The 27,371-nt window shown below is 43.6% G+C and overlaps 2 protein-coding genes across 2 annotated transcripts in view; one reads left to right on the top strand and one right to left on the bottom strand.

Moving 5' to 3' along the window:
- The window catches only part of itfg2 (integrin alpha FG-GAP repeat containing 2), a 43,684-nt gene extending 19,405 nt beyond the window's left edge, over nt 1-24,279 (top strand). Inside the window, exon 12 of the mRNA XM_084345148.1 lies at nt 24,139-24,279. Coding sequence (XP_084201274.1) covers nt 24,139-24,143 — 5 coding nt within the window. The 3' untranslated portion in view covers nt 24,144-24,279. The remainder of the gene's footprint in view (nt 1-24,138) is intronic.
- Nucleotides 1,317-25,631, bottom strand: nrip2 (nuclear receptor interacting protein 2). Its single transcript, XM_084345149.1, has 6 exons — nt 25,044-25,631; nt 11,783-12,097; nt 7,494-7,576; nt 6,862-6,968; nt 5,242-5,294; nt 1,317-3,978 (listed from the first exon to the last, which is right to left on the bottom strand). The coding sequence occupies exons 1-6, from the start codon at nt 25,197-25,199 to the stop codon at nt 3,862-3,864; spliced, it is 831 nt and encodes a 276-aa protein (XP_084201275.1). The 5' UTR covers nt 25,200-25,631; the 3' UTR covers nt 1,317-3,861.
- Between the last annotated feature and the right edge of the window lie 1,740 nt (nt 25,632-27,371).

Raw genomic sequence — 27,371 nt, 5'->3', positions numbered from 1 at the left:
TTTTTCTCGTTCCCTTATATGATCGGTGACGTCTCGAGTGATCAGTGTGTGTGGTTTTGAGACAAACCGTCTCACTTTGCAGTCGACTGAAGACCCCAGTACGAGGAGAAACGTCGAGACCACAGTGTGTTTTCTGTGAAGGCGCTTGACTGTACCTTTTCCTAGCAGAGGTGTTACCTGCTGCAGAGCTAACAGGATGTGGTGTGTGAAATGACTCAAAACAAGAGAGGGGGCGTTACAAAGGGGGGATCTTCTCTAACAAGGTTTGTGTAAATTTCATGTTCACCTGACAGCTCTGACAAGAGGAATCTAGTTTGGGGTTTTTTGTCTGAAATACCATAATGGCAGTGGACTTATTTCGTTGTGACATTTCTGTAGCTGTATGCCTCCATGCTCACTGTCTGCTTTCATTAGTTTGGCCATGCAATATTGTTTTTCTTGTGCTTGTCACAGTGGAATCTGTAATACAGCCCGCAGCTCAGGTGTTCACAAAAATGAGGGATTTAAGACCGCCGAAGGCTCGAGTCAAGTTTTTATATTTCTACTTTTGAAAGTAGCGTTTACTGACATTATCTCCAGGATATGATTTCACGGCGCCGTGAAAAATCAACCTTTTCTTCAACAGCCAGATTAATAATTTAGTTTTCTGCATGTGTGACAATCATAAATACACATTCTCAGCTGGTTGAGATCAAGTAAAAGATGCTTTTTTGGCTGAATATGACAACGTTTGTTGCTCCTAGACGTCTCTGTCATCACTTTGAGACATTTATAGCTGATCTCATCGTGAAGCTGTTGACTGCTGTTCAACATATTAAGAGCCTCGGCACCAGCTTGAATATTGAAGGAGTGGTTGTGTTCTGTTCATGAAGACCTGAGAGGAGGACTTTAAACTTGAGCTGAGACTTGAGGCTCTGACGGACTTGACGTGGACCAAGAAGGGCAACAGCGAGATGGGAACCTCCACTGGTCAGAGGGGTCAACTGCCGAAGCCCACTGGTGCTGTGGGAACATCTGCTTCCTCTTTCCTGACATGATAAGGTTCTTAATATAGCAGGATGTACCACGAATGGCACATTTTTTTGCCTGTACGGACCATGGGAAGCAGTGTGCGTTCCAGTAAAACTAGAAACCGGCTGCTCTGGCTGCCTCCTAGTGAAGCCCTCCCACCACCAGTCTGGTGAATCACGATATGCAGACAGGCAGGCAGAGATTAGAGATTTTTAAACGGCTGCAATTTCACAAAATGCAACTCGGCCTCCTCACTCCTCCGGAGCTGTGTCAGTTAATATCACAACCATAAATCCAAACGGAGCTAGCCAGAATACATATTTTATTAGGCAGAGAAAATACTGTTCAGAAGAAGAGAAACACCAAAAATAAACTTCTGTCATACATCATTTCCTCTCACACGGCGTAGGAAGGTCACTAAGTACATCAAAGAGAAAACAAACATCGCCAAACTGCGCGTGGATCGCCTCCGCAAAGAGGTGTTTTCGATGGATGCTGCAGCACGGTCCCAAAAAAAGCACGGCACGGCTCGTTAAAGCAGAGCATGATCTGAGGCAGTTCTTGATTCTCCACGCTACGAAAAACACTGAGACGAGAGAGGCAGGTGGCACTGTAGTGGGGAGGTCTTTATCGTTTCACTCGTGACAGGCAAAATCAAGCAAACATGAGGCGTCGAAGTGAATAACGTGAGCCAGAATAAAGAGGAAGATGAGTGTGAAGAGGGGCCTTGGCACAGAGCGCAGCCTCAGCCGAGTGATGAGCATCTCCTGACAGAGGCAGAGAGAGGGAAGGCAGCTGGGGTCGGCTTTTGGCAGCTTCTTTTTCTGACCGGAGCTCTTGGGGGGGGGGGGAGATAGGACCTGTTTTTTCCACGTTTTTCCCACGTGAAGCCAAAAAACAAGGCAGAGAAAAAGCCTCGCTCCGACTCCTGACGCACACACATGCACACGTAAAACACACGTACAGCCCCGTCAGACCCCGACACAATCAGACTAGTACACAAACATGCAGACTTATACAAAGGCAGAACTTTACAAAGTCATGCAGATGGAATGTTTAGATATTTCTGTAGTCTGACTCAAATACGTTTCGCTGGCTTCGTCTATTTTTATTAGGAGGGGGGTTTATAGGGAACTGGAAGAGTCGCTCCTGGAAAACTTAACCACATCTCTCTGCAAAGGGGGCTTTACAAAGCTGAATCCAGCCAGAAACCGTGGTATTTACCTCTGATCTCTTCTGAATTTCTACATGAGAACCCGTCCGTGTCTCGTAAAGAGGTAGCCTGATCCAAACCAAATTATTACAAGACTTCAGAAAACATCGAGGCTTCTCGAAATCTTCTTTGAGCACACTCGAAAGGGCACCCTGAGTACAGACACTTTTTAGATGAGTTGACTCTTCAGGGAATAGTTTGACATTTTGGGAAATATATGCTTATTCATTCTTGACAATAAGGTACGTCGAGAATGTTGATGCCACTCGCAGCCGGCACATGTGTGTGAAACATCCACCAGCACCTCTAAAGCTCACAAATAAACATGTATGTCTTGAAAATAAAGTGTTTTAACTTAGTGTGATAACTAGTTAGCAAGCCGGCAGAGAAGTCAAAACACAGTATGTTAATGTAGCCTTTAGACGAACAGTTGAATAGAGAACTAAGAGTAATGGACACTTGTTTATCCAGCTAACTGTGTAAAAGTAGGCTAATGGATTGTCAGATGGTGAAGCTAAAAGGAGGCTAATGGATAAATGGTTGAGATGGATAGCGAGGAGAAAATAATCAACAGTTCAATTAGCAAAATGTAATGGACTTACAGTTAAAATACTTAGCTAACAGTGATGGATATACGCTTTTGATGTAGGCTAATTAGCCTCAACAGTTCAAAAAGTTAGCTAAAAGTAGGCTAATGAGCAAGTCGTTATAGCCTACTTAGCTAAAAGTGATAGATACATGGTTGAAACAGATAGTAAAATGAAATAGTCGGCTAAAAGTAATGAATTAAGATAGAAAGTAGCTCAATGTTTCAGATTAAATGTTGAAAAAGTTAGCTAGCTTTGTATGTGTTGAATAATATTCACATTTACAACATGATGGATGGTAGAACAACTCAAGGAAGGTCAGGAGACGGTAGTTTAATCTGTGGAAAGACTAAAAAAATGGATAAATGTCAGCGTTTGCGTGGATTAAACAGACATATTTATGTTAACTAATGAGCTTTAGAGGTGCTTTGAGGCGGATTTTGTAACCTTTGGACTTTTTCCCCTGGTTCCCCGTCTTTATGCCGAGCTAAGCTAAGTGGCCTCTGGCTGTTTACCACACTGTGAGCCCGGTGTCTCTGTTTAATTGGTAAGAAAAATGAACTAGGGTGTCCCAAAGTATAAAACAATTCTTTGAACGCCATCTAAAACTGAAATGATTTAAGTTTACAGTCAACACTTGATGATTTAAAGTAATTTTTTGTACAGCCAAATCACAAAATATTCCACTAAAGATCACTTCAAATGATTATAATAGTTTTCCCTGTAAGACCGAGCAGCTCGACAGAGGAATCGGTTTGAATATACAGTGTAATCATAACGATTGATTAGACTCACAGAGATCAGCTCATTCTGGCTTTCATCCACTCTGAGAACTAGACTAATTGAATATAAGAGATAATCATGGTGAATGTCTCAACTCTACAAACACAATGATGTAAACTCAAGAACGACGGCGGCGAAACGCTCGTCCGTGCTCTGGCAGTGTGAGACACTGTGATCGGACAGTCCAGGACACAAACGGCGTCGCGCCTCGCTGCTGCAACCAGTCGAGGTTTCGAGGGGAAGCGGTCGCTTGCCGTCGGGTCGGGCTCACAGGTTCTCGTTGGTGTCGTGTTGGCACTGGCTGTGGGTCGATGGTTTCAGGAAGGGCAGCTCCTCGCCGCAGCCCTGCAGCTTCAGGACCTGCTCGCTCAGGTCCAGGCAGCACTGTGAAAAACAGTTTGTACTACATCATCCACCAAAATACGAGCTTTTAAATTCAAATGTAACAATCTGAGGAGGGAGAAACACGAAATAGTCTCTTTTTTCAGCTTCCTGGATGTAAGGCTTTGCTGCTTTTCTCTGTTTTCTATCGTTAACAGGATGTCTTTGGGTTTTTGTACGCAGAAAACATAAACTGTGTGGTTTATATATGAATCTTGTGGTTTAACGCTCTCACCAGTAGGCGATTAGTTAATTTTTAACAGCGTATGTGAGAGACTGAAACTGAAGAGTCAGAGAAAATGTCCTCAAGCAAACTACCCTGTGTTATGTTAACAAATCGCCTGCTGACTCTCACCAATTACATAAAATCACTTAATAACATAAAAATATTCAGTTTACTGACACATAAAACAAAAATATAGCCTTGAATCTTCACATTGAGGAGCTGGAACGAGGGAATATTTGGCATTTTTTGTTGTAAAACAAACTATATCTTTTATTACGTTTACTTTCTCTGCGCTACACAACAACATATGCTGTCAAAAGCTGCTAACTCAGAATCCAAAAATCAAATTCAAAGACTGGTTTAATGTTTAGTTTCTCTCATGAGTCCCAGCAGGGATGAGTTGTGTTTGCAGGCCCTGCGTTACACAACATTTTAACAAACCACGTGATAATTAACACCATTAATCCTGATTAACTACCGTGTTGTTTATGAAAGTTTGCAGCACAGGAGTGAGCTCGAAGGGAAATGTTCATCTTCGGTTACAAAGTCTTCGAGGGCTAATTTACAAGATTACAGCGTGTGTTCCTTTCATGTCCTCGAGTCCCGCTCTGATTCAGTTTAAGGAATATATTAAACAGCTGCAGCACATGAAATACTGACATGAGAGAGAACAGTGCTCTCAGATTGCCAGATAATCTCTTCGCGGGGTTTAAATTGCATTTTCAAATGTGCAAATTCAAAATCTCACCTCGCAGGATGTCCTCCGTTCGTTCTTATCTGGCTTTTACCTGCACAGTGGGACTCTAACAAATAGCTGTGCCCCTAAAATGAATCTGCGAAGCCTTTTCCCTTCAGATAACAGCCACATCCAGCACATCTCTTTGTAAGTGTTTGTGCTCCTGCCTCCATCTTTCCCCCCCTGAAATGTTAATGTTTCTGCTGGCGTTTGTTTTGCTGCTCCGAAGCTGCGCGACCATTTCTTTAAAGCACACACGCCAAAAGACAAGATGAGACATTAGCAAAGCAAATGAGGGCCTTACTTTAAGTTCCAGCAGAGTGTGGAGACCCAGGCACAGCTCGAACGCCTCATCCTCTGCAGAGATAACGGGAGAGAGGAAACATGCGTGCACCAGGGTGAGTCCAGGTTAAATCATCAACACAACTAAATTATTCATTCCCGGGTTAATAAGACATGCTGATAAGCATTATGTACTTCTGATGTGAGACTTTTGGAGCCGGGTGAGAATTAAATGTCTGTGAAAGAGTCAGGCGTCGGGTTCAGGGACTGAATTAGACTCATTACTGAGCGGGGCGGAGGGACGGAGGAGGAGGTGCAGACGGGAACTGCAACATTAATTATTGTGTGTCATCTTGTTTTTTATCTGCGTGAGGACAAAATGCCCTCGTAACAACAAGAGACCGAGATAAACCTCCAAAGTAAGAGCCTGTTTTAACAAGTCAGGACGGTGACGATGAGGCTGCAGCCAGTTAGCTTAGCTTAGCATAAAGACTGGAAACAGAGGGAAATAGCTAGCCTGGCTCTGTCCAAAGGTAATAAAATCAGGCCGTTCCTGCCTCTAAATCTCACTCATTAACACGTTCTAGCAGGTTTAATAATCTGTAGTGAAATCAGAGTGTAGAAATGATATAAAATGTGTTAATTAATGAGCTTTCGAGGTGCTGGAAGGCAGATTTTGTTACCATCTGTTTCCCATTTTATTTTGGGTTACTACTAGAAAAGGTCTACATGCTTTAAAAATGCAGCTCTGTTTTAGCGCCTGTCTCTTTAAGGCCCCCCTCCTCCAGGACACCCAGTCTGCTCTGATTGGTCAGCTCACACACGCCTGAGCCAGCACCGCTAACAACAACAGAGCAGCTGTGCTGAATCAATTATTACGTGCCGAACTAGCCGCTCGGCATAAATTATACAAATGTGCGACATGGTGACGCAGTGTGATGTCACAAAGTCGCCGAATTAAAGGCGGGACTACTGACGAGGCGTTTCAGGAGCAGTGTTTTCTGTGGGAGAGAGGAGCTTCCTTGTACGACACAGCACCATGAACTAGTCGTGATTTGTGGGTCAGCTAGTGAAGATTAGAATAGAAAGCATCGTCCAGAACCAGACAGACAAGCGTTGTGGTTCTGCTGTGGCCGCTCTGTCTCTCTTTAAGGTGCTTTGCTTGTCGCTGTTCAAAAATAAACCTACTATTGAAGTCAGCCGCTGTGCTGTGTTCATGGTTCTCGCTGACGTCGCGGGCACAACTGAAAGTGTTTCCTCGTGCTTTTCTAAACATTCATGAAAGGGTTTATCTTCCCTACGTCTTCCTCTCCTTCTTTTGGACCTTTTTTTTGGTTTATTCTGTGCAGTTGATGTTGTTCGTCTTTGGACCGGTGCCTTTAGTGACTGGAATGACCACTTATCACCAGTATTGTGCTGAGTTGTCAATATAAAGTGGGAAAGGATCAGCAAAAGAGACGTTTATTCACCGCTTCAACATATTCTTATCGACCTTTTGTGCCTGCGAGAGGAAAAAGCCCCGTCTGTCTGAATGTTGAGCGCAGAGACGAGCACATATTCAACTCAGCCCTGCAGAAACTGAAATCCTTGTTAAAGAAACCAGAATCATTCAAATGGTTTGAGCGTGACCCGACGCTCTTACCTTTGACGTAGGCTGAACACTGGACCGTCTGTCGGCCCAGCTGAAGCTGCAGACCCGTCACTGCGCTGCTCCCACCACATGGTGAACTGTCCTGACTTGGCACCAGTCTAATAATAAACACAGACACAGAAAACTATCTTCAGTAGTCCAAATAAATTATAAGCATTTCATTTAATGCAGCAGCAGTCTGAGCCCAGGCATGTCTCTGAGGTACATTTCATCAGCGTTTTTATTAAAATGTCAATCAGAAGCTTTTAAAGACGTACGGTACGTCACTTTTAACAGCTTCTACCATTAACTGTTACCTTAAGAGCAGTTTTGAAAGCAAGATGGGAACAAAATGTCACATCCTTTCCACACTCTGAGCTTTATTTGGTATTTTAATGTCTTTTCTGGAAGATGAAGGTGATGTCAGGTCTTTAAAAAACCCTCCTGAAGAGCTCACAGGCAGGCAGTCGTTATTAAATCTCTCCTTAAAGCTCATTCTTCTCCTCTCCCTTTCCTGTTATCTTAAGACTTTTACCTCTTCTGTTTTTTATCAGTATTTGCTTTTGATTAATTTGATTGTCAAGGCACTTTGTAAACTGCTTATAAAACATGGCAGCTGTTGTAAGTGTTGTAACCCCTCTTACCCCAGCCTCTGGCAGCAGGAGGTGGAGATGTGGTTATGTTGGCTGCCGGTGTTGATGGATGCCTTGACTTCAGTCTCGCAGCACTGTGGGGAAGACAAAAGCGGGGATTTTTGGTGTCACGGTGAGATTTTCCACTTCAGTCGGGTAAAAACCGCACATGAGGGAAACAACCAGTCACACAGTACATTAAAAACAACTCTGGGGAGCCTTTAAAAACCGCCGATCTCTTTTATTCTCGAACAAATCCATTCGGCTGCCACATGCCAAGAAAAATAAAGTCTGAGTCGATTTTTAATCAACTTTGCACGAACAAAACAAGTCTCACAGTGGCGCAGGATTTAAAGCCAGTCGTGTTTTTGTGTTTTAGCTTGATCCGTATTGATTCTCCGTTGTAGCCTTTAATCACTTCTGTTCCTTTAATTGCTTCAGGCGTTTGGACCAGCAACCTCGCAGTTAATGATCAAGTTATGAATGAACACGCAGGGACGTTCTGTGTACCATTACAGATGACATGAGGTGTTTTTACTTTGATTATCATTAACTCGTCTGTAGTGCTGACTCTTATTTCCCAACATGCCGATTCTTGAGTTTATTGAGTGCACTTAATGATCTCAGCAGCAGCAGCATCACCAGGTCATGAAATATTAACCAAATGAGTCATTTGAGTGCATTAACTCATTAGTCAGCCAAACGACCCCACGCTGAGGAGGAGAGTGAGCCGTGACGAGTCTCGTGATTCAATTTAGAAACTAAAAACTCACACGTTGCAGAGTTAATGATTATCTTTGTCTTTAAAGTGGCTAAGTTAACAGTCTGAGTGGATGTTCACCACTTTCATAGCGTCGTTTTTGACTTGAGCTAGTTGTTTTCAGCAATAAAGCTCTAAAATGTGCGCTAGCCAGCGAGTGTAGTGAAGCATTTAGCGGCTAAAGAGCCAGATATTTCTCTCAGGAGCTGATAGAGAGTGAATGTTGGCCCGAGTAATGTTTGTTTACTCTGTTAAAACAGCAAACTATCTAAGCTAGCTAACCTACTCCTGGCTGCAGCTCCTTTCAGACAGATAAGAGAGCAGCACCATCTTGTCTGGCAGCAGAAAAATAGACAAATAAGTGTATTTCCAAAATATTTGTTCATTTAATCTTCAGTGTTTTTCCTGATTTCTGCAGCGTTTTACTGCAGGACTCCTGACTGACAGCGTGTCCTAATTCCCACTGACGTTTCTCTTCCTCTGCATCTCGCAGCGTCTCTGTCGCCTGCAGGGCGCCTCGTGTCACAAAGACATGTTTCATGTGAGGCAGAGTGCAGGAGATTGTTACGGTTTGTGGGAGCTGTTGTCTGTAATGACCTTTTCTAGTCAGCGTCCTCTCAGCTGATGTCATGCAACCTGTGAACAAACGGTAAAAACAAAGCAATGGTGGATTGAAGAAATGTATTCAGGACATATGGCGGCCCTGCATGCATGTGAGATAAGCAGCGCTGGCACCGCCCCCGCGTTTCTGACTGTGCATCCGACCGTGCCTGACAAATGCAGATAGATCCCAGCTACATGCCGCTGTGGTTGTTAGTTTTCAGTATTTTGTTTTCAGATAAACTGCAGTTCAGGAAACAGTTGTTGGAGCGAGCTTGAAGTCCTCACAAGGCAGAGCTGTCAAAATACTGGACGGAAATACTTTGACGAGCTAAGAATGCTAATGCTATAACAAAGCTATGCAGACACAGTGAATACAACAGTTTTAAGCCCTCAAAATGGGAGTGATGCCTACACTCTGACCAGAAACGAGGAGATATATTTGCATGCATTCATCATTCAGGATCACTGTAGCACACAGTGTGACGGTGCATTTTCACTCAGTGTCCTTCCTGAGACACACTGCAGTTCATCGAGCATGTTAGAGCCCAGGACAGCGGAGGTGACATTTCAATTTATTTCAGGTGGACAGAGTCATCATGTGACAGTTTGAATATTCTCGTGTCGTGCGAGCAGCGTGGCTCTAAGGATGGCAGCGTCTGTCAGTCCAGACTGAAATATCTCAGAAACGTTTGTAAGCGTGACACTGCTGGATGTTTGGAGGAGGACCTCGGGGCAAAACCTGCTGTTTGTGGTGACAAATCCAGGACTTTTAAACCAAAACGTGATCTTTTCCTGAGCTTAACCAAGTAGCTTTTGTGCCTAAACCTAACCAGAGAATAAGCACAGAGCTGTCTCAAGATAAAACTGAAGCTGCAATATTTCCTTGGTTTGCAGAAACGTATATTGCTAATATTTATTCTGGCGATTAGGTTGCAAAAGTTCCCCTAGAGGATATATTCCTCTGATTTTAGCATGCTAACAAGTAGGATTTTGAATATGGTCACGGTAGCATCAGCATGTTAGCATTTTCTCTGAGTTCAATTAGCGATCAGCTTACAGCATGTCTGTACTGATATTTCTAATATATTTGATGTGTTATTGTCTCTCCAGCACCAGTCTTCTGGATTCATGAACTTTTGATTGAGTTTTGAAGTGATTGTCATTTTGAGATTCTGATCACAGGTCGGATGGTTCATCAGCCTCTTGGGATGTCACAATAAAACCTGATGAAGATCTGATTCAAATCCAGATATTTCATTTCTTTCTTTCATTTTCTTCTAGTCAGTACGCAGGTATCACTGTGTTCACTGACGACGATATCATTCAGAAGCTGATTTATCTTTTGTGTCTATTAACAAAATGCACCTGTTGAAGTTTCTTTATAAGATTTTACTACTGTGGTTTTTACCGTCCAGCACCCAGCCTGGTTTCTGTGTCTGTATATCTTCCTCTCTCCATCATCCCCGTCATAAATCAATACCTTATCCACTTGACCCGAGGATATTTTCCCCCCTTGGAAATAAACACGTTGAGTTTCCATGAGCCTTGTTTTGATCCTTCACACTCTGTACCGACCGAGCTGAGCCTCCTTTGTCCTCGCAGGCACTCGGTGTTATCAGCAGGCCTACAAACCTGCTCTTTTGTCTCAGTCCTGGCCGTGTAGAAATCCCTCTCTCGCTCCCTGATGGTTAAAAATAGCTGCCGAATGAGTAACCGAGGAACACTTTGCATTTAATAAGTTGATGATAAAACCGAGCAAAGCACAGCGAGTACTGCGAAAAAAACGCTGAATCTACCAGACACATCCAAAGTGTACGATTAATTTTAAATACACTCACAAACTCAGAAGCTGTCCAACATACTTTGAAACCACAGGGGACAGCAGCCGTTTGATCATCGTACCGATTATATTTCAGTACGGAGGATCAAGAAATGTCTCCGTCCACGGCTGCCATTCTTTCTAATCAGGATCCAAAAATGCCAAAATATTAGCACTTCAGCTCCTCAAGATGAATTTTTAATATCGCCGCTTTTACCAACATTGTGCTCTCTGGTGGCTAGATAAGAAAAATCAGCTGGAGGACAGGACTGAATCACTCCTCGAGTATTTCGTGTGACCTTTCTGCATACATTAATCGTCGGAGTGTTGGAGAGTGTGTTAGATCGAGGACCACGGGGAGCATCTCGATGTGAAACCAGACAGCCATTAATGCCTAATGTGCTTCTGAAAAGACACTTGATAAAAACGCATGAATACTGAGTCACTGCATGCGTAAACGGTGCCGATTTCTGCTTTCCTTCATCTGCTAATGGGGATTTTAAAAATTCTACGTGGTCTTTAAACATTAACATAAAACATGGCTAGACTACGATGCAGTTAGGGTTCGATTGAGTTTTTTATTAAGGTGGTAACGATTATACACATGAAGATCTGTTCTGGACTTGTGTTATACGTGCAGAGAGTGATGGTTGGCTATTGAGCTGCATTATGGGAAACGTAGGATCCAGTGATTGACCCAAACTGGGCACAAAGAGTCAGGATATCTCAGCCACCACTGCTCAAAATGGAGACAGACAACTTCCCCCCTCCCCAACATTATTTCCTTTTTCCTCAGAGTAGCAACTAACAACAACACAAGACCAAATGTTTCTTCAGTTCTTAAGTCTACAAAGGTGACATCAGGTACAACCAGGTTGTAACTGACAGAGTCACGATGCCTCAGTTATCTGTTGTCCTGATCCGAGCAGACAGCTGCTGGTTCCTGCCAAGCTTTTGATGTGTTGTAAAGAGAGAATAACTGAAGAGTGGGCTTCAAGTGATGAGTCATGGGAGACCGTCTTTGTTACCGCTTGTTTTCAGTTGTTATGCGGTAGTAGAAAGTGTGAAAGCACTGAGTGTGAGTGAGGACAGACAGGCTGAGTTATCACATCGCAGTACCTTGCACTGGACGACCAGAGCTGCGAGGAGGGTTGAGGCCTCCGTGCCCTCGGTCTTCTCAGCCGTCTGTCTGGCTCCGGCTTCGCTGCTGTCGTCCTCTTCGTCCGACCGTAGGCTCCTCTCGCTTTCCTCCAGGGACTCCCTCTCCTCCGTGGAGTCGTCGGCCGTGCTCTCGCTCCTCTCCTCGGCGTCAGCGGCTCCGTCCTTGGTGTCGGCCAGCGGGGAGCGAACCCTGCCGGTGGGGTCCCGGGCCTCCCCTCGCAGCCGCGTGATGTTTCCCTCCAGCAGGCGGCGCTGGACGATGCTGTGAGGTTGCTACAGGGGACGACATAAGAGAAATGTATGTCAGATGGATATTGTATGGATATTTCTAGAGAGGATAATCTTAAATTGTGATAAATTGAATGTCTTTGGATGTCTTGGATGGTCGGACAAAACAAGACATTTGCAGACATCAACTTGTGGATTTATTTAGCTGTTTTCTGATGTTTTATAGACCGGACGATTCACCCAGAAATAATCCACAGATTTATCGATAACTAGTTGCATATAACGATTCAGTTCTTGAACACTGAGTCCAAAACACGCCAAAAGTCATGAGGTTAATCAAACACAGCTGAACAATGTGAGGTGGAAACTGTCCTACATTCATTAGATTCGATGTATGTGAGAGGATGCAGATGTTTGCTTGCCTTCCCCCCTTTTCGCACGGTGAAAAGATAAATATTTATAGTGTATTATCTCAACAGGGTACGTCACAGACAGCTGCTGACGCAAGATACGTTTAATCAGAGTAAAAAACAAGATATGTGGGTCATTGTGTTAAAGGAACATGTCGGGATACGTTTCATGCTTCCAGATTATCAGCACATTCAGAGAAAAATGTTCAGGAGAAGTAATTCCCATGAAGACTCAAACTCCTTTTGAGTTTTAATTGAAGGGAAACGTCGACACAAAATCAGTCATACAGTTTGTTTACATGCCAAATTCTAATTAAAGTGCTAAGGGAGGCCATTGATCAGCAGGATTGATTACCAGCAAGTAATACTTCAGTGTAATCGTCACCTTCACTTATTTCTCCGTGCTGTCACTGTCTAATGAATGTAGGCGCACTTAATGGAGTTTGTGCTGAAGTTAAGTCCACAGACTCTCTGAGCAGATAATGTCGAAGCGTTGACGTCAGCATCGATCGAGCCGGAGGAGAGATCACCTGTGGAAATTAAATCCCAGTGGCGGCTCGTATTGCAGATTACTAATTTATAACCTCAAATGATTTTCATCCTTAAGTGCTGCTTATGCACGCTGTGCAGACTGCTGATCTACAGTCAGTATTACTGTAATCAGACGTGAGCATCAGCCTTGAGACTAATTACAGGTTTGGGAACCTCGACACACACACACACACACACATTGTTGCATGTTATTTTTGGTGTACTGATCTGGTACTTTACATACATGTAGATGCAAGAGGTGGTTATATAACAGTCTTTTTTCAACTAACAGGTACCTAGTTGCAAGCTGACATTGTCTGATTTTTAATCAGATGTATTTCTACATGAGTCACGCACACACACAAGCTGCAGCCTCTGAGGCTGAAGTGCCAAAAAACACCGCAGTCGCTCGACACTTGAGACCGGCTCTAAAAGTCAGTCGTTCTCCTGTGAGAGCCCAAATGTTAAAGTGCCAAACTTTTCAGCCTTGGACAAATAACGTTTTTTTGTGTCTGTAGCTGTTATTCATGATGATTTTTATATAACTCACTCAACAATCATAATAAGGCTCAAAGCTAGCGAGCCGCTCGCTCAGCTCCACCACACTCTGTCTTTTTGCACATTTTTGGATGAGTTATTCGTAGTCAGGCAGCTCAACCTACGACATCACACAGACTGTGTCCGTGTTTTATATGTTTTACAGTCTAAAGTCACACTGCAGCAAGCAGGAGCCATTTCGACTGCAGATGCTGACACACACAGAGATATGTGCCGTTAGCATTTCACAAAAGATGCAACACTTTCACATTATCACTGTCATAAAATCATTTCTTGGGGTTTTTGTTGCCTGGTGGCCATGTTTTTCCTGCTAAGACACACTTCTCTGGAGTCACCTGAGATCTTTCAAGAGACAAACGCAGCTACACAACATGTTGAACTAAACACAATATCTTGACAACGTGTTCTTTATGGCCACAGAAACAAAACAAAGTGCGTTACAATGTTGCTGTATATATTCAATCCCAGTCATTAATCATGATTAATGCTACATTTCCACTGTTTGAAAACAACATGTGGCCACTGACTGGCTGTTTCCTCTGGATCATATAAAAAGTAAATTGTATTTAAGCTGTCTGTTCCTCTGTAATCACATTGCTGCTCAGCAGAGTCTGGCTTCAGACTTTCAGACAGAGCAGGTCACCCAACACCAGCACGGCCTCACACCGCATTAATAAAACACAAAGCTTTTCTTTTCCCTTCGAACACTAAAATCACCAGGACTTTTTTAAGGTATATTCAAATTAAAAAACGTGTATTGGGGAATAATTTTAGCTCTAAATATATTCAGGCTAATGTGAGAAGCAGCTCTTGGGTAATATCGTTAATAAGCATGTGGATATCAAATATTAAAATGTCAAGTGAAGCAAAAAAGGCATCTTCATAAGCTTTAGAGCAATACACCTGAGAGGAAGCAGCCTGAGTCAGAGGCTGTTTTAATAGACTTTTAACTCCCAAACTATCTTTTCTCAGGATAATCTTTGTTAGCGATTAGCACTGTCCATCCGTGAACGACCACAACAGATATTTTAAACCAAACCATGATGTTTTGTTTTTTTTGGCACTTGAAAAATGAAAATGTGCTCTTCTCCTTAGATGCTTTGGATTTCTCCCACCACTCATGCACACCTGTTGCCTCCCTCCATCTGCCTCCTCTTTCTGAGTCAACAGGCGTGCAGCCGCTACGCCTTTTTACAGAAAATGGCTGTGTACTTCACAACCCTTTAAATGTGGCCGCCGTCGCTCCTCTCACTGTGAGTGCTGACAGCGATTTTCAGCGTGATAGTATCGACGGCTGAACGGAGATCTTCCGTGGAAAAGGCTGGATGTGTGATTTGTTTTTAGACGACACATTGTGGATGATGGCGCCGTCACAAAGGGAGCGGTCGATTAAAAACGCCGACCCTCTTTTGTCCGCGAGGGGAACTCCATCCCGCAGCTGTGATCGAGTGTCACCGACCCTTATTAACGGAAAGGAATAGAAAAGAAAGATCTGTGTATTTTTTTCCACATTACTGGTCATTATCTGATGTTCTGCTCTGATTAACATGCACGCAGTAATGCTAGAAGTATCCCTGAGCAGAATATGAATGAAGACGAATTCAGGAAAATATGGATCAGGACCCAAAAGACCAACCTTAACATGGCTGTAATAATGTGATCTCATGCCTGGCCATGTCCGAGTGTCAGCGGCCTCGCTCTCTGTGTCATCTGTCATTATGTTTCAGTGGCACTTGGTGTCAGACGCCCATCTGTGGATCTGCAGCTCCATCCAACACCTCTTAAGATCATCTGAGAGTCATTTCTGACAGCCTGTCAGGTCAGAAAGCTCTGATTCATCTTAAAGAAGATCTAATACTGTAAAAGATTTGGGTTTGTGCTATTCATAGACCTCTGTGTGTCACTCCAGCAGGCCTCCTGTCCAAAACAACAACACTTCAAACTAGTAATCACCAGCCGTGTCAGTGGGTTCGATTTAGCCCATTCGTTCCTCCCTGAGCTCCAGCTGGGGCCGAGGAGCTCCCAGCTGCTTTACAAACAGGCGGCCATGTTGGCCTCTTCTCCTCTTCACTCCTCTTTCCTCTCGTCTTCACATCTCTACTATTTGCCCTTTCTTATTTTTTCTCAACACCCTCTTTCCTTTTCCTGTCCTTTCCTTTCCTTTCCTCTACCTTTCTTTTTTCTCCTAACCTTGTTTTCCTGCATTTTCCCCTATTTGCTTTACTTTTCTGTCTTTTCTTTCACTTCCCTCTCCTTTCCCCTCTCCCTTCCACAGCCTTTCTTTTTTTCCATTTTTATTCCTTTTCCTTCCCTCACATTTCTTCTCTCCCTTCACCCTCCCCCCCACTTCTTCTCCCATCTACTCTCTGCAACCAACAGATATCAAGACCATTTTTCTGCCTTCCACTGAATTACATTTATTCCTTATACCAACCCAAACCCTGAGTGAAAGATCGACTCCTAATCCTTAAAGTCATCCTCTCCTCTCCTCTCCTCTCCTCTCCTCTCTCCTCTCCTCTCTGCAGTAGCTCTACTAAAACAGGATCTTTCATGCTGATCTCCTCGACATCTGAACTAATCAGATTCAATAAGGAGCTCCACTTCAGACCGTCTGAATGCTTTTCCTCTTGTCCTGTTCTCCACATCGGCCTCGCAGGTTTATTTTTCTCTGTCTGTGTTTGTTCTGACAGTGTCCTGCGTATCAGTCGTCGTCCTTCCCACCTGGGCTCAATCATTTAATAACAGTAATTATCCTCTTTTACAAATTAATTAAACAGCTTGGGCATGCAGACCGTGACAGATCAAGGTTCATACGCGCATCTGCTCGTGTGTGAATCAGCAAAAGCGTGAAAAATATTATCTTAATGAAATAAGTCTGGTGATGTAGCACAATGTGTTTATTCAGAAAGGGGACGGGATAAGAAGGAAAACGATTTCAGGCAGGAGGAGGGAAGAGTTGTGCTCCTCTGCGCTATCATGAGCCTGCAGGGAAGCGAAGATTAAATCTGATGGACAACAAACACAATGTGATTTCAGCCATTTTTCTCGTCATGCCGCTCCCCGTCTTCTCTGATGGTCGGCGTCTGTTTTTGCCGAGCCCTGACTGCTCCGAGGTCAACCCGCCGGCAAATTGTGTTAGCAACATGTAGCTGCTAGCAGGCGGCGGCGGCGGTTCAAGGGGTGAACTGGCAATCTTGCACTCAAAAAGGCTGACTTGATCTTTGCTTTAAATACAGTGCAGAGGTTTTTGAGGCGGGAGGGTTGGAGGAGGTACGGAGGGAGGTGAATTAATGTTCAGCTTGTGTGAAACACGATCCGAGACCAAAGATGATAGAGTCACAAAACTCCATGCTTCATTATCGGTTATTACAAAATGAGAGGGGCCCCCACAGCGTCCTTTAATAGACATGTGAGAAATGTTTCTACCCTCATGACACTTCTCGAGGTTTTCACTCTCGTTCTGCTGACTGCTTCTCAACAGAGAAGCTGAGAACAGTGAACTGGCGTCAGTCATACGGGCTCCTTGTGGATCACCCGACATGAAATCTAATGAAGACGGCAGGCAGCGGCGTCCCGTATGGAGTTTATCTATCACACACAATGCCTCCGACTGTTTACGCTTCATCTGACGGTGAATTGTGTCATTGTTGAAGCAGCTGAGGTGAAATTGGCGTCGCTGAGGTGAAATCTGTTTGTTCGTTTCTCGCAGCATGCCGAGTGATTCTGAATGATATTATGTCAACATTCATCGCTTCTGATTAAAAAATGTGGCAAAGATAATGTGGAAGGAAGCTTTCGCCATCGTTTATTATGCTTGTCAGAGAATTAATGGCATTGATTTAACACTGAGGCCATCTTTCTTCCTCCTCCTCACTCAGGAATATCTTTCACTTCAGTTCTTTTGTGTGTGAAGCTTATTTCAGTGTATTTTCAGTGTATCACACCCATTTTCATTCACGCGCAACACTCAAAACTTCTTCTGTGGTGGTTTCTGCTACAAAAGGAGTCACCGCGAACACATTTCTCCACGATGACACATACAAACTCACAAAATGAAAACATTACAAGCCGACACATTCATCGTGTTTTCCTCTGCCTCGAGAGAATATTTTCTTTGATTTTCTGCATCTGTCATGACACCTTTATGCTTTGTGGGTCTTAGCGGTTCCTCAAAGCTCCCCCACGGACATGTAGGGAAATCAAAAAAGCATCAAAGCGACGCAACCTGAGCTGCCAACTTGAAGCGACAGTATTTGACGAACTCGGGATGAGACGATCAACTATCTTTCACCAGGAGGTTACATTTTGTTGCTTTGAGAAACACATTGTTGTTTATTTGGTCTTTTCTTGGGATTTGTCGGCAATAAGAAACATGTAGAATTAAATTAGTCTGATCGCTGAAATATTTGCCTAACCTGTCCTTATTCATGCTTGTTTGTAAGGATACAAACCAGGATACCAGTGCTCATGTAAACACATTCAATGTCTGACCAAAAGGGCAAAATTCAGGATGAAACCGGTCGTTTATTCTGACTGACTCTGGTCCTTCGTGTCCATTCATGCGTGCTCTGTTACTGATTTTGCTGATGTGAGTCCTGTGTTGACCCCTGATCACCAACCAGTCCAAACCAGTCTATCTGCCGGTGCAACAGAAAGACAACTGTTATTGTGTGTCTCCGACCCTCCTCCTCCTCCTCCTCTTCCTCTTCCTCCTCCTCCTCCTCTTCCTCCGTTTCTTTTTCTCCCTCTGTGAGTCAGATTAGAGGCTAATTACCATGTGGACTAATTATCTGACTTGCAACAGGCTCCTCTCTCTCGTTCAGCCAGTCACATGAGCTCCTAATGCCCTCTTTCTCATTCTGATGGAGGTCCCCAGCGGCTGACTTCCTGTCGCACCGACCAGGAGGCTCCGGCAGCTTCACATCTGCTGCCTGCCTCCTCCACTTCCTCCTCATCCTTATTTTATATCTCTGTCCTCTCTTTTGCTTCACTGCATCACTTTCTGTGTCTTCCCTGCAGCCCTAAATCCTGCATGAATGATGTTGTTGTAATGCTGAATGACGAGCTGATCTAACAAAATTAATCAACAACAATTCTTATAATCAGTGAATGATTAATTATGTGTTTGACTGAGGGCTGTCTGCCAATTATGAGCTTCTTCTTTATTCACTTTCCAGTGTACATCCTGATGTTTTTATGTAATTATATTATTGCTGAACAAATCAGTGGATTAATTAATTATTCCATGATGTAGCCTCTTTTTAAGTCGACATTTTAACTGTCCCTTTCCCTTTAGATGATCTATAGGGTTCATTTACAGTGACCAATGAAGGAAGACGTGCTGCAACTTAAGAAAACACATGCAGCATTTAGGAAGTCTAAGTGAAATTAATAACAAAACACTAAGAAAAACGAGCAAATACAGAAACGAGGCAAAGTCAAAAACACACAAATGCTTCAGAAAAACGCTGCATATTCAGGCAAAGCGCTCCAGGCCTGCAGGGGGAGCACTTTCTACATGAAGTAAATGTTTGTTATGATGGCACTGATTAAAGAAAAAGTAATTCTCTTCAGTTAAATAAGACATTTTGGATTTTGAATATACTTATTTGCTTCTTTGCTAAGAGTCAGAGGGGAGAATAACACCACTAGCTGAGGTTAGCTTAGCATAAAGACTGGAAGCAGACAGAGACAGCTAGCCTGGCGCTGTGCTAAAATCCAGCCACGCTGTTAAAACTAACTCCGCAGGAATCAGCAAATTTTCCGAAATGTACGAGGAGTTTTTAAGTAGTTATTAAACAGCCTGTCTCTTAAAATTTATGCTGCTGGTACCGCTTTTGTCCACAGGGGTCGCCAGAATCAATACCAAATGAAACTTCCTTGTAGCTGCTTTAAAAAAAGAGACATGATGTAGTTTTTTTTTCAATTATAAGAACTTAAAGCACCAAGATTAGTTTTGGAGTCGTTTGCAGGCTGAGGCGTCCTGTGTCACCTGTCCGAACCCAAACAAATAACCAGAAATACTCCTTCTTCTTCTTCTGTCTCAGTATCATCTTCTCTCTTCTCCTCTTTTGTTGGGGTTGTTTTTTTGTTGTTGTCGGGTATTTTTAGCCTCCTGTCTTCCTACACCGCTCTGAGGGGAGCAGCTGAGGGAGAGCGTCGCCGCCCATCCGCCGCTCCGGATGACACCGAGAGAGACAGGTTCACGCTAACCTCGCTCCAGCCCACCTAATTGTCCTGTAGCTAATAATAAAGTCTGCATCTGAACCGATTTAACACGGTTTGTTTTGGAAGGAAACAGGCGCAGGAAGAGGAAAACTCCCCGAGAGCCGGACGATCACACTAAGTGACATTGTCGTGTTTACGCCACACTTTGAAGTGCTGCTTTGCCTTCTGGGAAAAATCATAAACGATTGAGTTGAGAGAGCGAATCAGGATGCATGTGAATGTGAGAACCTGTGCAACATCTGCTTGTAGAAATTCACACAGGAGATCCAGACAACGAACGTTTGACGAAAGCACAAAACTTCTTCACACTAGTTTATTCATGTGTGAGAAACGTCCTTTCAATTGCTAACATGATATTTTTGGCTTAAGTTAGACACAAAGTTAAATAAATCAGGACTTAAGTTGTATTTGATGTAGTAAGCTCACATTTTCTCCATCTATCAGCTCCTTTTCTGACACCGTTCTATATTCAAGCCCAGTTCTGTAGCTTCTGATCATCCTCAAATGTAGCTGGAGACTCCAGTGTCTCGATTAGACAGGCCTTCACACACACACACACACACACACACACACACACACACACACACACACAGGCAGAGGTTTCAGGCTCACTCATGTGTAAAAGAGGGACTTGAGCAAACAGACAGCAGAGCTGCGGGGGGGTGATGAGGTAGGCTCTGCAGCAGCAGACACGAGGTGTTTGCAGTAAAATTAGACCAATATGAGATTTTCAAGGATGCTATTTTTGTGTTGAGGCTTCCTGCAACCGAAATGTTTGTTTCACTTCTACATTCGACCAATTTTAAAATAAATAAATGTTGACTTGAGCAAGTCTCTCAACCTCCAACTCCTCCAGTGGAGCTGCTCAGTGGCCAGACTGTGGTCGTACTGGGCAGCTTCCAGGTGTGAATGTGTTCAGGAAAAAGGGAGCATCACTCTCAGCGAATCCCCCCCTGAGTATAAACCTTTATTCAAGAGCAGCCTGTCAGAATAATTGAATTCGGATGACTTTTACTGAAGAGTTTGATGATCTAAATGCTTTGCAAAAGGCTCTTCACATCGGACAAGACTGAAATCCTGAAAACAATCAATATTTCACATGTTTGCAATAAAGATGGAATGGCTCGAAAAACGCCCTATTACTCAGACAGTTCCTGGATCTGTCTCCTTATCTGGATCCACATCAAAAGTTAACAGGGTCTATTCTGGGCTGAGACCAATCCTCCACCCAAGTTTCGTAAAAATCCCTTCAGTAGTTTTTGTCTAATCCTGCTGACAAACCAACAAACATAAGAATTTATGGTATTGCCCCTTTAAATCTCATGATTGGTGTCATTTTGCTGCTTTAAAGTCACCCCTCCTCTTCGACATCATCCCTGATTCATGTGCAGCTAACACTGAGCGTGTACAGTGAGGTCCCTCAGTGGTTACACAATAACTTGGTCCGTGCTGAGCTCAGGTGTTAATGTAACCGGGCTCAGATGTTTACAATCCTTCAAACACACTCACATATACCCTCATTCTGTCACATTCACTCTTCGTACATTTAACGCTGCGTTACATAAAACAGCCCTACTAAACCGCGCGCCCTCCTTGACCCCCATCATCAGCCGTCTCCTCCTTTCCCCTCCATCGCTCTTGCGTTTGAGCCGTGGATTTTGCCCTTTTCATGCTCACTGGTCCTCGTACTCTGCAGCACAACATGGTTGGAGTGATGCTGCTGCTGCTGCTGCTGCTGCTGCTGCTGCAGCAGAGAGTGAAAGGACCTCAGGCTAAAGAGCAGCAAAACAAATTCACTCTTACATAACAGGCTCTGGTGCTGATAACACACTGGACAGGACAAAAACAGGACAGGACAGGCCAGCTAGCAGAAATTAAAAGCACGGAAGGCGAGGTTACAGCTAAAATGTCATAATAACACCCCCATGACTCCAATTCTGACTGATTTTAGCTGAGAGCGGTGTGTAGCAGCAGACTGTCGATCTGAATATTTTGGACATTTTGGGAAACGCGCTTTATTAAATTTGTCGCAGAGAGTAAGACGAGTAGGGTGAAAGGTTCGGAAAGCGAGAGCGGGAATGTAGACAGGAATACAGCTAATGCCGATTACAATTTCCAGGGTGACAAGTCCCCAAAATATTCAATTTGAAATGATATAAACTAAGAAAAGCAGCAAATCATCGCATTTGAGATACTAAAACTGGCAAATGTTTGGCATATTTGCTGAAGATGATTTACTAACCATAGACCAGCAGGTTTAACACTTTAACACATTTAAAAAAATAACTATATTCTCCATTTGCAACACAAAGATAAAGTCCTCTTCATCTTAACTGACAAATATAAGGCCTCTAACGTAATGAATCTTTTGTGTTTTGTGCAGAAAAGATAAAAAATCATTTGTTGTCAAAGGTCAGTGTCTGACATTTCAGATGTGACCTTTGTTTATGAAGCCCGAAGAGTGATTGGTCAGCAGTATTGTAATTAGATGAAGAATAAAAAGGATATCACTGGAGCAAATAGAGAGGAATTATTTATAGTCAGACATCCTCCAGACATACAAACACTCCTGCCTTCTCCAGATGATCTCATCTTTTGTCTGGCAGGGCTCGGCATGTAAACCACCTCAGGAACTCGTCACGCTTTCTTTTCATTTGGTCCGGCCGCGTCTATTCTGAGTCTGAACGATGAGGCTGGCTGTCTGCAGAGAGGAGGTACAGGCACGGCGAAGGGCTGCTGGCAACGTCCCTCAAGTTTCCAAAGCTATTCTGACATCGACATTCACTTGTAGACGCCACGCGAACCGTGCTACGATCCCCGTGGTCACATGTGTGCCACATATTAGAGTTTAGATAAGTACGGAGATGAGATCCATTCTGTCTTAGAGGGGGAGATAATTGGTATTATGATAAGAGGTTTTCAGGCCCCTGCAGGAGGTGTTGAATCACAGCAGATTAGCTCCTTGAATCTAACAGAGTTTCGGGGGCTCTTATCTTGGTGTGATCATTTTTTCGACTGATCTTTATTGGACTCATCATTTCCATAACAGGAATAACGAGAGTATACAGCCATGCTAGTGTATGCGTTGGATTGAGCAGTTGTTTATTGATCGTGCCTGGTCAGAGCAGGCGCTGTCTGATGATGTCATAAGCACGTGTTGTTGTGGTGTGTGTGAGGAAGAAAGTTTTGGGCTGATTTTGACCTGATGGTGGCGCTAGATGAAACATAAAGGGATCACCAAAGCTACTACAGTTAATCCTGAGAGGAACATGAAGAGAATTTTACGTGAATCCATCCAAAAGCTGTTGAGATATTTCACTTAAAACCACAAATGTCAACACAAACGTCTCAAGAGAAGGTCAACTGACCACCAAAGTCGCTAAGATTCATCCTCTGGGAATCATGAATCAGTGTCTATGAATGTTTTGGAACAGAAAAGTAGGCTACAACAGGAAAATAGTTTGTTGATGCCTTAAATAAAGTCTACTTATTATTGCCAGTATGGTTATGGTCGAAAACACAAGGTTGATAATGGAGCGAAGAGAGAGAAAACAGCATCTATCACTAGATTACAAGGAAATGTGACTCGGTCAAAGAAGAAGAGAAAGAGGTTGGAGTGTTTTCAAGCAGCAAATGTTGGTAATAAAACCTGGCAGACGTAAAAGCGTCGCAGTGTGACATTGGCAGAGCACAGAGCACTGTTACTGCCGCGTCCCGGTGCCAGAGTGATTGTGTGGAGGTTCTTGGAGAGCTCTGGGGAATCTGGGAAGCCACCATCAAACCAGAACTGTGTCATAGGAGAGGTGGAGTAATAAATTGTGGAGATTATTACAGGGAGTTCCTCAGAGTGTATAACAGCTGCGGTTTTTAGAGGAAGAGGAAGTTAAGAGGTCTCATTTGACATGCGGGAACATCTTTCATAGCTAGATATCAACCTGGAAACGAGTGTGTGTGTGTGTGTGTGTGTGTGTGTGTGTGTGTGTGTGTCCTGCTCGGTGATACAGGCTTTGACTTCCCTCCTGTGAATGCAGAGAGCCGGGACCTGAATCTTTCATGAAGCTCTATAGGGTGAATTTCGTTCTCAAGGCTGCACTTACATGCAGAACATACAGCGGTGCATTAGTGTTCACAGGAAGTGGTGCTCACGTGGAGTCTAAGAGCTCCCTAAGCATGAAACTGAGATTAAAATAGACAACTAACAGGTAAGATGGAGCCTCTGTAGAGCTGAATGATGATCTGCTTTATGTGCTTTTAAAGGTCCAGTGTGAAGGATTTAGTCCGCCATGTTTCTACAGTAGCCCAGAGTGGACAAACAAAACCTTTCATATCGTCATACTCTAAATATATTTTTGTTTTCAGACTGACCACACATTCAAAGATGTCACCTTGGATTCTGGGAAGATCACGTCCACGTCAAATGACCGCAGTAGCAACAGGTGTTTATCGGCTCCAGCTCCGATTGGTTGTGATGGAAACATGACACCTGGGTGGACACGCTAATATCTGCCCCTTTCAGGTGAGATCCTATGACGTGCGTTGAAGTTAAGGACGCTGGTTCGATGATACTTTTCCATCCGTTTCTGAACAATCTGCACTCGAACATTTCGCCATTTCGGCCTCAACCTGTAGCGGCTGTAGTAATTATTACAGCTGAACATGAGGAAGTGAGGAGGAGCGAGGAGGTCTAGGAGACTTCTGTTCATGTCTAGTGTGAAAGCAAAAGTCAACGGTGAGCTGTGTGGATAAAAAATTGCATAAAGCCCTTTGTGGCTTCAGATGAAGCGTCTTTAAATCATTGTGAATTGACTCAAGTGATGTCACTCGAGTCAGCGTCAGTTGTGGCTGAAGAAGTTTAAAAATGAAAATTCTGGTCATGTGGAGTTCCCCGTCTCTACTTGAAGCTACATTAGCCGCTAATATACCACACCTGAATCTCAGTTTGAACTATTGGCAGTTGAGTTGCATTGTGGGTAATGTAAGCACTAGAGTTTGACAAGTAGGAATAATGTGTTGAATTGAAAAAAGATGATATCTCTGGTTCTGCTGCATCAATATTAATCTTTTTTTTCCATCATGAGTCCGACTGTCAAATCTGTCAGCACTGTTTCAAACACGACTTCACCACCTTGACTTATCTCTCTCAATTGCCGTACAAGTCTGACACCTACTTCCACTCAAACTCAACCTTTCACCACTGCAGAGCACTTGGCAGCGCTCACTCCCGCCTCTCCAGTCAAAGCGAATCATAAACTGTCTCCACTCACCAAGTCTTTGGATGTGCCCAGTCTCTTCAGCCCGTCCAGGGGCAGGAGGTCAGCTGAGTCCTTGTGCGTGAACTGGGTGGCCTGCTTCAGGCGCCTCTGCTGGTGCAGGATGGCTTTATCCCGGATGGCTAGCTCACCTTTCTTCGCCTCACTCATGGTCTCGGGACTACAGATCAGTCCTTTCTGGAGCTGTGCACTGAAGCACGGAGAGACTGTGGAGCTCTCTGCAGGCAGCAGGACGCTGAGTGAATGAGCGCAGAGGAAGAGAAACCCCAAGAGGCTGCTTTCTGTTTAGATCCTTTTTAAGGCAGGCAAACCTGCGGATGTTGCCTCTTCCACCCTGCTCTGCTGTCCTTCCCTCTGGGCTTGCTGTGCTCTCTCTCTCTGTGATTGTAGTCCTTGGCATGTATCTGTCTCAGCAGCTTTTCGGGAGCTATTGTCCTGTCCTGAATGCTCCTCTGATGTAGACATGCATCTTCCTCGCAGTGTCAAGACCTGTTCTGTCTCTTGCAGAGGCTGTGAGTAGGTGTGACTGAGAGACTGTGTGTTTTCCCCTCCCCTCAGTGCCGTCTGTCCTTGGATCTCTCTCTCTCTCTCTCTCTCTCTCTCTCTCTCTCTGTTACACTCTATCTCTGCTTTCAGGAGTGTATTCTCTCTCTCTCTTCCTCTCTCTCCTCTGAACCCTCCTCTTTCCATCACACACTCGTCACAGATGCATTCTCACACTCACATTTTCTCGCAAACACAAAAGAAAAGACCCTTGTTTTGTTTTTTGTGACACCCCACTACACACAGTCTGTCACTCTCTGTCTTGTTCCCCAAACCTCGTCACTTGTCAGCAGTGATTGGCCCCCGGCGGCCCCTCGCTGTGGAAGCGTGAGAGAGATCGCTGCGATCTGACGCCACACAGAGGATCAATCTGGACCGCTGATGGCAACAATTGATTTCCTCTGCGTCCCCACTTGGCAGCCGCCGTGATTTAAAGTACCCAATTTCTACTGTCCGTCATCTGTCCACACCAACATACATCTAAAAATATCTCATCCGTCTGCGCTCATGACCTTCGGATGATGAAAATTTTTTTATAGCAGTGATGATGCAGCCCACAGGTGATACAGTCAACGGCTGATTATCACATCTTTCACAGCACGAGGGAACTTTTTCTGAAAATGCACGTGAATAAAAAGAAAGAGCTAAAAAAGCGAGGATGGTTATTTATATACATACAGTAAATACTGTTTATTTGGTGGAGGGAGTCCTTGTGAAGGTGATGTGGAAAATACTGTGACTGCTCAGATGAGCATGTGCTGCCCCCTGCTGGTCGACTCTACTCTGGGATTTCTTTGATTTTCTTTCAGCCTGAGATGCTTCAGTGTCAAACGAGCTGAATTCAGATGATATTTCAAAGACACATGCAGCTCTGATCGTTCGATATTAGTCGGCCACACAGTAAGAATTAGGCTGCAACGTCTTCTGTGGATGTTTTGGAAAAATTTTGGCCTACTTGTACTTTGCTTGAGTATTTCCATTTTTTCTGCTACTCCGTACTTATTTTGGAGGCAAATATTGTACTTTTTACTCAATTTATTTGATAGTCTTAGTTTCTTGTTACTCTGCAGCAAAGAAAATTCAAATATTTGTTGGTTCATTTGCTTTTCTTTGTCATTTATGTCAGTGTATGAAGGTTCTTTGGGTTTTTGACTGTTGGCTGGACAGAAGAAGCAATTTGAAGACGTCACTCTGGGCTCTGGAGGATTATGATGCACATTTTTCATGAGGTTTTGACATTTTATAGACATTTTATTGGCTAGATGAGCTATTGATTAATCGTGAATATAATATGATGCTGTTTTCTTTCTTTATTTGGTGAATTTTATACTTTATACTTTCTCTCATTTTAGGCAAATATTATACTATTTACTCCACTACGTTCACTTGATAACTTTAGTTACTTATAACTTTGCAGATTATGATCAATCAAATCAATTAATAAAAAAAAAAGCTAAATACCCAATAATTGTCAAGGAAAAAGGAAACTTTTAAACAAATACAACCTCCACTGTTCATCTTTAAGCCTCTCCGACCTCTACTACAGGCTCACAGGACCACAGCTTCAACCAACGTTTATTTTCATTCTCGTTTAATCCGTTGATTATTTTCTCAATTAATCGTTTGATTTATTTGGTCTAAAAAAAGTCAGGAAATGGTGAAAAATGTCGATCAGTGTTTCTCAAAGCCCAAGATGACGTCTTCAAATATCTTGTTTTGTCCACAACCCAAAAATACTCATTTTGCTGCCACAGAGGACGCAAGAGACCAGAAAATATT

The sequence above is a fragment of the Pagrus pagrus genome (assembly GCF_965226575.1).
Source record: "Pagrus pagrus genome assembly, chromosome: 23".
Classification (NCBI taxonomy): Eukaryota; Metazoa; Chordata; class Actinopteri; order Spariformes; family Sparidae; genus Pagrus; species Pagrus pagrus.
The sequence above is the reverse complement of the archived record's forward strand: the minus strand, read 5'-3'. Positions and strand labels throughout refer to the sequence as shown.